The 15,968-nt window shown below is 31.3% G+C and overlaps 1 protein-coding gene across 3 annotated transcripts in view; it reads right to left on the bottom strand.

Moving 5' to 3' along the window:
* The window catches only part of LOC139527513 (putative transporter SVOPL), a 37,703-nt gene extending 22,601 nt beyond the window's left edge, over window positions 1–15,102 (bottom strand). The window contains exons 1-2 of one of the 3 annotated variants that reach the window (XM_071323011.1): window positions 15,016–15,102; window positions 5,099–5,271 (exon numbers count right to left, since the gene is read on the bottom strand). In XM_071323011.1, the coding sequence (XP_071179112.1) occupies window positions 5,099–5,207 (109 nt within the window). In that variant the 5' untranslated portion in view covers window positions 5,208–5,271; window positions 15,016–15,102. Of the gene's footprint in view, window positions 1–3,139; window positions 3,254–5,098; window positions 5,272–15,015 lie in introns of those variants that run through there. The other 2 variants (XM_071323014.1, XM_071323012.1) reach the window with 2 other exon arrangements.
* Between the last annotated feature and the right edge of the window lie 866 nt (window positions 15,103–15,968).

Here is a 15,968-nt window from a genome sequence, read left to right on the forward strand (position 1 = left end):
TAGCAATATTTCACGTCTTTGTTTATATATTTTTCAATAGTTGACATTTGAAATAAAAGTTATAGTTTAAATTGTTAAATTAAATATTAATCCTATTATCATAACGGATTTTTATCTTCCTTTCCTTATTAATGTTAACATGTTTAATGTGTGCATAAGTGTTTAAAATACATTTTTTAAAGTTCAGTGCAAAATTTAAATAAAAATCATAATAGAAATTTTAAGTTCTCTTTAACACAGATTTTCCAGACATTATATATGACACATGTATGAAATGGAAAACAAATTATATAACTTTAAATTCAACCAATAACATAAATTTATCTATACACATGGAAAAAAGTATTGCAACACCAAATTGAAATTCAAATTAAAAAAACACTCTTTATTTTTTCGTGATATAATTTGTTGAAATAGAACTAGTTAAACATTATTTAAATATTATCTGAGTTTAATCAATAAATATAGATTATCTGCGCATGCAGCTACTGTACTCGTAAACAATAAAACAGATGTTTTAATCCTCATTGTTTTCAACACTTTAAATAACCAAGTTTATAAAATTATGTGATTGACACCTTGTAATTGGGCATCCACAACTCATAACTGCAGCAAGATGGCAGATAATCAGCATGAGAGAAGCAGGTATGTCGTTGTGACAATTGCATGTATTGTTGGTCATCCCCATTCCGCTATAATAAGTCATTTTGAGAATAAAAATCAGGCAACAAACGATGTTAAAAACCTTTCGAGATCAAGAAGATCGACCCCCTGCATAATGAAGGGAAAATCAAGCATATTGAAGGTTAGTCAGAAGGAAACCCATTGCAAACAAGACAATCCTAAAAAGAGAGTGATGACCATACAGGAGCCTTTAAACAAGAACTGTTCGAGATCGGCTCATCACTCCTGGTTATCATGCGATAAAACCATTTCGGGGACCTTTGCCTACGAACAGACACACAGTTGCCCGTATCCAATATAGGGCAGAGCTCGCCAAAGTTGAAAATTAGCATCGTGGAGGAAGAACTATTTTTCCAATGGAATTTGGTTTATCTTCCTTGGCACGATCGTAGCCCGAATTTGAACCATATCGAGCACATATGGTACAATATTGTCAAACAAGTCATGAAATAAACAATACCCTTTGTCAGGAATGGAAGCTGCTATCTTCGCAACAAATTAGTCGACTTATGGCAGGAATCAGAAGACGTTAAGATGCGGTTATCCGTTTGAATGGAGGCTGTGCACAAAGTACTAATTCTTTGGCGTATAACGATCAACCATGATGTGAACAATCATCTAAAGATTAATTTTGAAATGTCTGACGTTGTAAAGTTCGACTACAGTAAAAGTTGTAAAATGCATTTTTTGTACTAAAAACACTTTTTTTTGTTATAAAAATTTTGGTTAAATAAAAGATTTTTTCTTCATATTTTTTTGTTATCATTAACTACATTTCAATATAAATTTACAAATATTTTATCATATTCCATTGAAAATAAGAGGCTGATTTTTCAAGTTTTAAAATATCAAGGTGTTGCAATACTTTTTTCCATGTGTATATTTTAGAATCAATAGTTGGCATATATATACTTGTATATAATAAATCTAAAATTAAAGAACCTTTAAATGAGCACGCTTACACACCCCACGTCCCCACATTGTCACTGGAGAAATAAAATAACGGTAAGGAAAAAAAATGTATGATAATTTCCTCTGGATATGCACATCTACATAGTATATATGTCCTTATTATCTACCAAGTTTCATGAATTTATGTTGTGTGGTTTTAGAGGAGTTGTGATTACAAACTGTTGCAGTATATATTGAAACAAATAAGTTCAAAGAGGCGTAACTCCTAGAAAAAAATTGAATCCTAATATCCTGTCGATATGCACATCTACAAAGTATGTTCTTATTATCAAAAAGGTTTCATGAAATTCTGTTGTGTGGTTTGAGAGGAGTTGCAATGACAAGAAACAGGACTGACGGACGGATGGACAGACAGACAGACCGAAAGGTTAAAATCATTATACCCTCCGCAACCTTCTTTGCGTGGAGTATAATAAATGTCTAAAAAAGAGAATGTGTCCATGAGACACTTATGATATTCATGCTCGCATATAACATTATAGAGGGGCTTAAATTGAGAACAGTCAAAGTGACACCACCAAAATGATCTGTGTCTTGTTGTCATTTGCATTGTGTATAAGTTTCATCACAATTGGTGAAGGCAAACAATCCTAGTCAATTAAACAGTCGATTGCACCTGGCCTGCCATATGTTGCATAATAAATCAAAATCTGAGGATTTACATGTTAGTAATACACATGATACAGTCTGACAGTGATTGTAATTATAAAAACCATCAAATCAATTCAGGTTTCTTGGAATGATCTTTTTTTCCTCGTTCCACAAAAATTTGTAAATAAATCCACAAAAGCCTACTGACATATATTTTTTACTCATTTAAAAAAAAAAATCAAATATGAACTTACTAGGTTGATTTTTTCCTAGAAATCTTAATTTACTTCCAATCCCAAAATCATATATAGGCACAACAAATAAGGCATAAATTTGATAAACCTCACAAATATTGTCCAATTCAATTTCCTTTTATCATGTTTATCGAACATTTATGACTGTATAATTTACAAATAATTTACTGCCATAATCATTGAAAATTAACCCCTCATTACAAAGGATGTTTAACTTTAAATGTCATAGTATTTCAATATTTGGTGTTTCACATATAACTAAGGGGTCTGGATGGGATTTACAGAATAAAAGTAAAAAAAATTGAAAGAATACAGAAAAATATACCTAAAAATAAAGAACAGAGAATAATGGGGTGCTGAGATATAAATATTAGAGAAAATTGGCCTAAAATCATAGACATATAGGAGGACCTTCTTTTAAAATAGCAGTGATGATAGATTTTTAGAACATGTTTAAAATATGTTTTTATTGTATTATGATATTTTTCATTTAATATAAAAATAAGAAGATGTGATATGATTGCCAATGAGTCAAAAAAAAAATAATCATGTTTTACAGAATTTTTATTTATCATAATACATGTAATATAAAACATTTGAATTTAGTATATATAAGAGTGATTATAAAACATACATACATTTAGCATCCATAAATGTAAAAACATATCTATCCAACAATCAATAATGTCATGAATGTAATATAAAACTAAAAGTTTTCTCTCATTAAATGCAAATATACATGTACATAAAGTAATATATGTTGCAACATGTGTTACCTTTGGTTTAATTCATTCAAATATGAAATTTAAATTCTTGACAGAAATGTAAAGTTCTGCTTAAATTAACATTAACAATTACAATTCAACTGCACCAGACTCAGATTTAGCCAATTAATGTCTCTTCATCAATGCTTGGGGTCAAAATATTTTAAAATTCAAAACCAGCTAATACATGTACAATTGCTTACATAATTGAATCATACATCCATAAAGAGCTCATGAATATATTATAGCCAAACCAAACAAGATATCTTTTAATTGGATCTGGATATTGTGTTCATTATAACATCAATGACATAATCATGAAAACGATGACATTAATTCAAAATGAGATTTGCAATTTTCAAGAATTCACATAATTTCTAAGGGTTGGACTAAATTCTTTTAGAATTACTTGTTAAGAGGTTATTTTCAAACTTGTCTTTTAGAGAAAACATATATATCTACATGTATATATCTACATTTTTCATCAATTTTATGATATAAAATCTTTAAATATAAATTTTATAAAAAGCAGGACACAATTCGCCATTCCAGAATATAAAGCCTTGCCATTCTGGGTAATATTTTCAAAAGTACACACCAAAACATTGTGATTGGTTTAAAACGTTCTAAACAATGGAAATTGAACCAATGACACAGAGTTATGTTCATTTTGGTGTAGGAACAATGAGATTACCCATAATCCTTAAAATTCTGAAAAGGCAAATTAATCCATCCTTAAATCTACAGAATACAGTCCAATATTAAACCAAGATGAACACTTCTCTTCAAATTATCTCCAGTGTGTACTTTAGTGTATTACACAGATTTATAGAAATCTCATCATGACAAACACTTGTATTCAGTCATCGAGAGTAGTTTAGTGTATACACAGCCAACTCTGTGACCCTGGTCAAGCTCAACACTTCCATTCAAAAATATAGAATACTAACTCTTATCAATAAAAGAATAACATTTGAAGAATGGGCCTAAGGACACAAATGCTACTGCTAAAGCTTTGCAATTTTCAAAGTTAAAAGGGGGCATAACTCTAAAACAGTAAATGACTCTTTGCCCAAATTAAGTCTGTGTGGGGTGTTTCTTAGCATTGTGTAAGAGTTTTATAACATTTATATGAGACAAACTTATAACTTAAGAATACAAGTATCTGAAAAATTTGCAATAAATTTCCCACGTCATAACTTAACAGCTTAAGGAATAAGAGCAATAACTTTAGATTTGTTAATGACAAGCAGCCAAAATGAAAATTCTGTCTGAGTGTTGTGATTCTAAGCATTTGTGAATGAGTTTTTCATAAAATTTGAATAAGAAAACTTAAGAAAGAGTGTGGTAAGAAAAAAAAAATAATGTTATAAGTTACAAAAGGGGCACAACTCTACAATGGTAACAAACTTACTACCCAAATTCTAACTCTGAATGAGAGATTTGTTCTCAGTATGTATACATATACATTGTACATGATGTATGAGTTTTATAAAATTTGGATGAGAAAAACTTAATTTAGGATGCAGAAACAATAAAATTTGCCATTTTCCAAGTTATGAAAGGACATAACTCTAGGAAAGTAAGTGACTCATTGCCAAATGTCAGACTTGTAGACCAGTCTGTAAGTTTGGTTCCTAGAACATTGTAGAATTGTGTATGGGTTTCAAACATTTGTATCATGAGGAAAACTAAAAATATAGTGCTTAAACATGAATGGGACAAACATGACAAACAGAAAGATAGGCAGCTGATTAATGGACAGACGGTCAAGGATAATGATGCCTACAGCAGGGAGATTCAAATTACTTTTTAAAAATATACAGTACTTACCCTGGTCAACATTTCCATTGGATTCTCCTGTATGTAGTTTAGTGTATTTCATTGTCATCCTGGATGGCCTGCTGTAAGCTGTGTCTCCAGCAGTCAAAAGTGACTCCATGATGGTGGTATGTACTCCTACCCAACTTCTTATCCTTGATTTAAAATACTCCTTCACATTGTTCCTGAAACCATTGCACAAGTATTAATTAATACATTTGTTAAATGTAATTTTCCCACACTACTGATAACTTTTGCAGCAGCATCAAAGCAAATTTTGCCAAATTCAATGGAAAATGATTAAATAACACAACATTAATCATTTGATTCACAAAAGAAGATTAAAATTGCAACACAACATAGAAATGAAACATTTCTTTATAGCTGGATCTACTTGTTGGCAGAAAAAATGATGACCCCAAGTCTGGTCACTGTTTATTTTTACTGAAGCTTATCATGTTTATCTAATATGGACCATAATTTGGTATTCGGTCTTTGGTTTCTTTTTGTATCCTTTTTTATAAGTTCTAAAATTTTAACTTTTATTTTGTGGGTTGTGTTGGTGTTAGAATAGTATGAATGGAACAATTGAGTTTTTCAAGAAAAAATTAATACATTTTGATTCACCGTTTACGTGACAGGAAACCAAACAGGAAACCAATCTTTATTTTCTTTATTTTGCACAATATAATTCAAAAGGCATAAATAAACACCATTACTAGTGTTACTTGCTTCATGTGAATATTTAAAATCTATTTTCAATGTTATATTAAAGTTTTTTTAAAACTTGACAGGAAACCATAAGAAACCGAAAGCATTTTTTTAGTTTTATTTTATTGCAAAATCTGCTTAAAATAATCTGAACAGTATACTTTTTCTTAAAATCCATCTTAAATGTAACAGTATTATAAAACTCCTAAATATGTGCTTGTTTTGAAAACAATTAGTACAATTTATTCAGAATTTTCCATATTTTCTTCATTGATACAGGATACCATAATCGTTGTATCTTGATGTTTTGGCCAAAAAAATATATTTATATTTGGTTTTGAAATTCCAGTTATATAAAATTTATTCCAAATCATTGGCAATGTAAAATTCTTTAAATCCAGTAAAGAAAAAAACTTTTAACTTGGAATTAAAATCTTTAAAATAGGCACCATGTGATATTTGTGACCTGTACACCATCTACATGGTTTCCACATTTTAACCTACTTTAGTGGGCTAAAATCAATAAAGTACTTCCTTTCAAGTCATGCCTGGTAAAAGTTTACTTTTCCTTTGACAAGTTTATTGCGTTTCTGAAAAGTGTTTGCAGAACATGAATAAAAAAAAATAATTAAAAATTGTGACAAAGTTACCAACTTTGTACATTCCTAGTGTAACGGTATATTAACATGCATTTTTCATTTAATTATCTTTATTCACCTAAAATATCCAGTAATATTTACTGCTGAAGCAAAATCAATCCAACGAACATCGGCACCATAATAAGAGACGTCATTTCGATTGAATTTTCCAAGGACCCTTTACATCGTTATTGGGAAACGTAGTGTGTTTAAACGTTGGTCAAATTTGAAATCGATTTTGTCAAGTCATTGGGCATTTAATTTCACACAAGATCGTATGTAACATTATGCACATAGGAATAATAATAGACCCCCGGCGCAATCTCTTTGAAAATTGTATTTTTCCTTTTTTAAACAAGTCAAAACAAGTCTACAGATTATGTTTGCTAACATCCCGTTGGAAACAAAAACAATGTTTAGAACTAGTATATCGTATGTCCGGCTGTAAGGGCGTGATCACATGTTAGTCACATGTTTCACGTATGACCGGAAATGATTAGAACTTAAGGACAAAAACAATTTTAATAAATAACTGGACTTCTGTTTCGTGTGAAATGTAACGCATAACGATAACGTCATTTTCTTACTTAATTATTACGAAGATCAAAACAAGAATGTAAATCATCTCTGATTTACCTGTTTGAACATCTCGCGAGAGTTCATATTTGCATATTGTTTTTAAGAATTCTATTACAACAAAGCAGATTACATCATCTAAAATTTGCGTTACGAAATCGGACACAAAAATCACGCCACTGTTCTTACATCTGCTACATAAATACTTATAGTTCTCGGCATTTTCTTCTCACTATTCTTATTGGTCGATGTTCTTTGTTATTTGAAAGCAAAAGTTACGAATTTGCCGGTGACGATTATCTATAAATCAGTCAGCGTTATGCTATTCGGAAGCAAAAAGTAACGCGAGAAACGACACAAAAATAAGGTTGTAGAATCTTTGAAATTCATATATTTCAATTTTTTTTCTAGGGAAGAGTAGCATACACTTGTATGTTAATAAAAATAATGGCATCTTTAGATGTAGTTACAACTTTTCTTACAGTAATTCAAACTTTATCACTTTTCTATAGTTATAGGAAACGGAGCCCAATAGCAAATTATGGTCCATATTTTGCCAAATGGTCTGCTGTCACATGTAACATTTCTATCTTTTTATTGACAAGCATTTCTTCTCTCCTTTATATTTATTCTGAATTAAAATATCAAAATAGCACAAAAAAGAAGCTAATCTACTTATTTTCATTTCCAAATGTTTACCATGCCTTCAAGATCATACTAGTCACAAAAAGTGGCTTCTTCTACAATCCCTAAATATTTTAAATTTCAGACACTCACCATTGCTCACTGTTCATGTGACTGCATTAACTTATTGTTCCTTATATAACTGTACTAGAACTTATCAGTACATATTATGCTCTGGCATAGGAAATATTGTTACTTGAGATGAAGTCATTGTAATAAAGTAACAGATTGTACATTGTCATGATTGTTGCATGATCAGAACAATGAAACTGACAGTTCAAGCATTACATCTGCTGTATTAAGTCTATTATCTTATAAATCATTTTTTTCTTCTTTGATTATAACTGCTATGATTGATGGCAGTTGGGGTAATCATATTCAAACATTATTAAAGTTGTAAGATCGTTTTAAAATATTTGATTGCAATTCATTCATTTTTGTATCCATTGGTTGTTCCATGAACAAAATATGTGAGGGATACATGTATGGAAGTCATTTTTTCCCCCAACTTTTACCATTCATTCAATTCTTTAATACATGTATTTGCATGATTTATATATTGGGAAAACTTCTCTCGACCCCATTACTCATTAATTCTTGTTTAAAGTACCTCCCCCCATATATTTACTAATCTTCTGGAAATGTATTAATCAGTCAGGGGTACTACTTCACTTGTACAAGTTATTCACTTATATCTTATTTACTTGAAGAAGTTAATATTATTATACTTTTAAGTAAATTTGTCAGATACTTTTACAAGTATATTTTTTTTAGGAACCACATCAAAAGTTCAATGTCAGTCAGGGGTACTACTTGTACAAGTGTATTTTATTTACTTGAAGAAGTTAATATTATTATACTTTTAAGTAAATTTGTCAGATACTTTTACAAGTATATTTTATTTAGGAACCACATCAAAAGTTCAATGTCAGTCAGGGGTACTACTTGTACAAGTGTATTTTATTTACTTGAAGAAGTAAAAAAAAATATACACATATAAGTAAATTTGTAGGATACTTATACAAGTGAATTTTATTTACTTGTCTAGGTAAAAAAAAAAAGGCCTTAGTTATGTCCCTTAGTCATTCAGAATTTTTTACTTGTATAAGTAAAAAAAACATCCTTTCTTCTTTTCTTGAATTCTTAAGATTTCTTTGCTCTAATAGAATTTTAAATTGTGTACCCTTTACATATATGTCTTTACTAATCATTTAAGTGTAATTTCATGGACATTGAAAATCCCATTTGTCTGTTATCTTCATAACACTGCTCATTTACAAGCCCCAAAGGAGCAATTTTTGATTGCCTTGCACAAATATACAAGATCTTTGCTCAATCAGTTTCTTTGATGAATTAATGAGATGAAACATTGAACTTTAATGAAAAAATTTGAGCAAACCTGGGAAAAATCATTAAAGGCATGATTTTACATCTCAAAACTTTAGGATTTTTGTGGGATTGTAAGAAAAATTTACATACAAGTAATTTTTTTAGAAAATTAAGGGGAGATAATTCAAACATTATTTATTTACTTGTATGTGTATATTTTTTTTTACTTCTTCAAGTAAATAAAATACACTTGTACAAGTTGTACCCCTGACTGAATGTAGGATAAAAAAAACTTAATTCATATTGTTTTTTCACTGACCCTCATTACCCTCCTCTTAACTTAATTTGGGAAAAATTAATTGAACAATAAGGATATATATAAAATCAATGTCAATAAAACAAAACTTGCAGCACTTTTGACCCCCACCCCAAACTATTTGAATTAAGTTTTTTATCCTTCATTGAATTTTTGATGTCTTCCCTTACTTGTATTTACAAAAAAAAAAATCAAAAAAAAAATGTATGTACATTGTAGGTAATGATTTTAATGGCTTTTAAAAGTAATATGTCCCTTCGACAAAATGTTACACATTTTTGCAAGTAAAAAAGTCATACTAGTATGTTCTTTTCTTTAATTTCTCAGGACTTCTTTGCTCTAATAAAAATTTCAATTGTCTGTCCTTTGCAGATGTCTATCACTTATCATTCAATTTAAGTGTAAATTTTTGGACAATGAAAATCTCATTTGTATGTTACATGTATCTTCCAAACACTGCTCAGTTTAATATAGACCTCCAATGGGCAATTTTTAAAAACCTTGTGCAATAACTTTGAAAGACCTTTGCATAATAATTTTCTTTGTTGAATTAATGAGATGAAACATGGAACTCTACTATTATGAGCTTACCAAAGAAAAATTGTTTAAAGCATTTTTTTTACATTATCAAATTTGAGGATTGTAAAAAAAAAATATTTATACATCTCTCCAAGTATTTTTTTGTAGAAATTGAAAATTAAGGAGAGATTATTTAAACCTTGCATTGCTTTTATGTAAGAAAATATGAATATAACAAATTGAATGTTAATCTCCCAGTAAATAAGAAGAACTTGTACAAGAAGAACCTCCGACTATTGATTAAGTAATGTCTGCTGTGTTCTCTATCATGTCTATTATAAACATTATTTAATAGCACAGTTTTCTTCAATTCACATATATCAGACTTGCATTGACTAGACTAACACATGTAACATAAACATTGATAATTATACACACAATTTTTCTAAGACACACATGACACATCATGCACCTGCTCCATGTTTAAACTAGAGGGTCCAAGGACCCTGTGTCGCTCACCTGATATTTTTATTTACAATTGTTGCATGATAAATGCAACTGTTGTACTGTCATTTAGTTTCAGAGATATAATACTAAAAAGTGCATTTGAAACCTATGTTTTATTTCAGCCATGTGGGCAGGCAGGGTCATCATACACAGTGGTCCCTGGATATCCTAGTGGTGATTTAAACCAAGTTTGTTTAAATTCAACAGTTGTTTCAGGGGAGAATTTTTGTAAAATTTATCTAACAAGAAATGCAAAGTAATGAGAAAGTTGTGAAGTAGTTTTGTTGTTGCGCAACCCCCCCCCCCCCCCCCCCCCACTTTGCCAAAAAAAGCAAAAAGGTAATAAAAAATTATCATATAAGGGCAATCTATCCTATTCATGATTTCTGCAAAATTCAGTTGATTGTGCAAGGGTTGTATAGCCAGCTGAGGTCGTTAAAAACTCTCTTTCTTTTGTTGTTGCAGATAGATCTTGACCTGATAAGCAATTTTACCACATGTCAGATTTGCTCTAAATGCTTTGGTTTTTGAGTGATAAGCCAAAAACTGCATTTTACCCCTATGTTCTATTTTTAACCATGGCGGCCATCTTGATTGGTTGGCCGGGTCACCGGACACAATTTTTAAACAAGATACCCCAATGATGATTGTGGCCAAGTTTGGTTTAATTTGGTCCAGTAGTTTCAGAGGAGAAGATTTTTGTAAAAGATAACTAAGATTTACGAAAAATGGTTAAAAATTGACTATAAAGGGCAAAAACTCCTAAAGGGGTCAACAGACCATTTTGGTCATGTTGACTTATTTGTAGATCTTATTTAGCTGAACATTTTTGCTGTTTACAGTTTATCTCTATCTATAATAATATTCAAGATAATTACCAAAAACAGCAAAATTTCCTTAAAATTACCAATTCAGGGGCAGCAACCTATCAACGAATTGTCCGATTCATCTCAAAATTTCAGGGCAGATAGATCTTGACCTGATAAACAATTTTACTACATGTCAGATTTGCTCTAAATGCTTCGGTTTTTGAGTGATAAGCCAAAAACTGCATTTTACCCCTATGTTCTATTTTTAGCCATGGCGGCCATCTTGGTTGGTTGGGCGGGTCACCGGACACAATTTTTAAACTAGATACCCCAATGATGATTGTGGCCAAGTTTGGTTTAATTTGGTCCAGTAGTTTCAGAGGAGAAGATTTTTGTAAAAGATAATTAAGATTTACGAAAAATGGTTAAAAATTGACTATAAAGGGCAATAACTTCTAAAGGGGTCAACAGACCATTTTGGTCATGTTGACTTATTTGTAGATCTTACTTTGTTGAACAATTTTGCTGTTCACAGTTTATCTCTATCTATAATAATATTCAAGATAATAACCAAAAACAGCAAAATTTTCTCAAAATTACCAATTCAGGGGCAGCAACCTATCAACGGGTTGTCCGATTCATCTGAAAATTTCAGGGCAGATACATCTTAACCTGATAAACAATTTTACCCATGTCAGATTTGCTCTAAATGCTTTGGTTTTTGAGTTATAAGCCAAAAACTGCATTTTACCCCTATGTTCTATTTTTAGCCATGGCGGCCATCTTGGTTGGTTGGGCGGGTCACCGGACACAATTTTTAAACTAGATACCCCAATGATGATTGTGGCCAAGTTTGGTTTAATTTGGTCCAGTAGTTTCAGAGGAGAAGATTTTTGTAAAAGTTAACGACGGACGACGATGACGACGGACGACGGACGCCGGACGCCAAGTGATGAGAAAAGCTCACTTGGCCCTTCGGGCCAGGTGAGCTAACAACAATTGTTTAGTCATGCCTTAATGATCAATTTAATAAATTGATTTGCAAATCTTTGCTCTTCACAATATTTTTATCACACTGCATTCAATGATATATATCTATACATGATATATGAAGATGTGGTATGAGTGACAATAACACAACTCTCCATCCAAGTCATAATTTGTAAAAAATGTAAAAGTAAGCCAACATAAGATACATTGTATATACACTATATGTCAACAGGATCGAACAGCGAGCTTTAAAGTGCCCCAAAAAATGACTAGTGTAAAATTCCCATTTCAATAAGTGGGACATCAGAGAACTCACTTCAAATAATTCATGGTGGAACCCTGATCATAGGTGGAATGGTGCACCGTAAGAGGAATCAACTATATAAGAGAGAGACACAAGTCGTGTCAATTTTTGACCTTAGGATCAGGATCAGGTATTGCTCAGTGTTCTCCCCAGGATTTTTGGATAGCACCATGGTAGCGCGTGACAAGTTCTATAAACGTGTTGACTTTTGTGACGCGTCGCATAGTTTTTTATGGTGTTTTATTCATAATATGGTTATAACTACCCTTATGAAAGGTTAGTTTTTGCATTCTTTTAATTGTTTTCTTCTTAACCCTGTTCTAAGTTTGACATATTCTGATTAAATAATTGAAAAGCAATAAAGATTTAATATTATTTATTCAAGAATAATAAAACAAGATAAAATACATGTACATAACATATGACAAGCACTAAGGAAAGTTACTATTGTTTTCAAATTTGCAAGTGCTCACTGATTAAAATCTAATTATTCTTTACTTTCTATATAAAACATTTAGGCTTAAGAACTAAAGTTAAAACAATTTCATAAAGTCAATTTAAAGCAAATAAATAACCAGTAAACATGGTAAATAAAATTATTTCATTTCACAAGAAGTTTCATTATTATTTAATTTCAATAAAAAAAATACTGGAAAGGCACTGGAAAGGTTTATATTAAAACTAAGAAAGGAAGGAAAGGATACCTTTTTCATCTTGGGTAATAATTTAAAAAAATACTTGAAAGATTTATATTAAAACTAAGAAGGAAGGGATGGATACCTTTCTTATCTTGGGTAATAATTAACCAGGGATTGGTCTTCTGTCAATCACTGTCTATACAAAGTTAATAACAATTCTAAATAACAAGGGATGTTGGTGTGGGGCTTATCGCGCCCTTTATTTTACAATTTTAGTTGGTTTTTCCGCTGGGCTCCAGTCATTATGAGTTTTGATTCCCCATTTTCGGTATCGTATCATATTTATGTCAAGTGAAGCTTTGACCACGTGCTTCATAAAGAATCAAAATATGTATGATCCTTAAAATATATTCTTAATCCAACAATAATTCATCTTAATCCAACAACGTTATGTAATTGTATCACTTCCCCGTGGTGTGTACAACTGTCGGCACTGTTTGTGTACAAAGGTAAATTTGCCGGTGTCACTGGTCAATGCTTGGGTGGTGAGTGAAGCCATAAAATTATAATCTCCAGTCATAAATTAATCCAAAATCAATTAAAACACAAAGGAATTCTGTTACAAGCGATAATCAAGTGATTAAATCCAATCAACAAGTTTCATCGATCACCTGTTGTGCAGCTCAAATAACGCCCGGAATTTTAGACCGCGGATAAAATCCTACCGATTTAAAGCTTTTTCGAATACAATGTCCGGAAAAATATAGCACCTCGGTCAAAAATTATAGCACCGCGGCAAGACCAATAGCACCGCGGCCCAGAAATATAGCACCGCGGGGCCGCGGTGCTTTAAGGCCTTGGGGAGAACACTGTTGCTTTAATATTAGTATACATGGTATAAGTTGTAACAACAGAATCAGTGAAACAAACTTTTGGGTCTAATTTCTATCAAAGGTTGACTAAAAACTTGTCAAATTGTATGAAGTCTTGACATTTTTTCAATTATTCTTTGCTTTTGAAATTGTGTTTGTTTTAGCATTTTAGGTACAAAAATCTTATCAGCTTATCCTAGCTTTTAACAGTTAATTATCATGATTATATTTCTGACTTATAGTGACAGTGGGACAGCTGATCAAGGGATGTCATAACAATCTAAACTATCTTTTTAAACAGACTGCACCAAAATCTTTCCCAACTACATTGTACTACATTTGTACTTAAGAATTGAATGCTTCTTTTTGTAACTTTATTGGGGTGTAAAAGCGTTGACCGAAGTACATTTTGTATGAAGCGCGGAAGCGATTCATTCTAAAAATGTACGCACGGTCAACGCTTTTACAACCCTATAAAGTTACAAAAAGAAGCATTCCATACTTATAATTACATTTTTTAGCTATGATCATGAAAACACGAATTTATAGGTTTTATTATTTAATTCACCTGTGCACTTGATTGTTGGAGCACGTGTTATCATGAGTGAAAAGTTGTATTGAGCAATGCAACTGCTTACGGAATAACACGTGATGTGCAGTTAGCCAATCAGAATAAAATATTATAATGAAACATACATCTAATGTAATTATATGTACATGTACTACTAGTTCAAAGACCAATATTCCAACATTTTTTTCTTTTGGTCTAAACGAAGTTGTGAACATTTTTATACTTACTAGACTTGCAGTATCAAATGTTCATAAAGATGAATTCCAAAAAAGTCAAACCTATTAAAGTAAACCTAAGTAATCTTTTAAATAAAAAATTGCAAATGATTTGTTTCGTCTGCATGAGTTGAGATGAAAGAAACATCTTGTACAACATGTATAATCTGGCTATACAATTAAAAATGTCTACATGTGCTTTAGGTTAATGGAAATGTCCTGGGGTAGGGCAAATGATATGTTTAATTACCCATGGCAAAGATTGTTTTCTTTTAAAAATTCAGAATGATGTCTCTTAAATTTTCTGACACGTTTCTATTCTGTCGCTGAAGACACCGAAAATAAATATGGTCGCTTAGGGTAAGAAGACATTTCGGCACCACAACGTTTCGCTACCCTTTTCCTAAGATGGCACCATTTAGGATATCGCTTTTATTAAAAGTAACTGTTCATTCCTTCCAGGATCATATAACATATCATGTATATATATATAAGCAAGATATAATTTTTTCAGATTCCTTCCGATAGAATCTATTCGTTTATGATTTTGCTATTTTGTGGGTTTTATTTCTTATTTTTTGTCATGTTTGTCTCAGGTACTAAAATGAAATAATTTTCCTATAAAATCATTGACAGGTTCGAAAATGGAAGACTTCACTTCCAAGGTTGTGGAAAAAAATGAAATAAACGCCATGTTCGACAAATTTAAAGAGGCTAGAGCTAAAGTAGGCTTTGAAGCCACAGGCACCGTTGTCTTAGAAAGTTTTTTTCCTATTATAATGTGTTATATTAAGGTATATATAGGAAAAAAAATTCTGAGACAAGTGCCTGTGTTTGGAGCACTTCTAAAATGACAACTATTCGATGCATCTATTTAACAAAGGTAAAATAACAAAAACACCTAACTCCAAGGAAAATTCAAAATGGAAAGTCCCTTATCCGGCATGCACTGCATGAATGCCAAAAATCAAAAGCTCAAACACATGAAACGAACGAAAAACAATTGGCCTTTTCCTGACCAGGTTTGACTGGCTTAGTAAATATCTGTTGTATCGCCCGTGTTTGTTTGTCAAGCGAATTGATTCAGTCAATTTTACAGTCGTTTGTATGCCCTTTAATTCAGTTTGGTAATTACATAAAAAAGTCAGTCATTCCCAAAAAATGGGTACAATTCGAATGTAGACACTGTTAAAAAATAAATTT

The sequence above is a fragment of the Mytilus edulis genome, chromosome 6 (assembly GCF_963676685.1).
Source record: "Mytilus edulis chromosome 6, xbMytEdul2.2, whole genome shotgun sequence".
Taxonomy (NCBI): domain Eukaryota; kingdom Metazoa; phylum Mollusca; class Bivalvia; order Mytilida; family Mytilidae; genus Mytilus; species Mytilus edulis.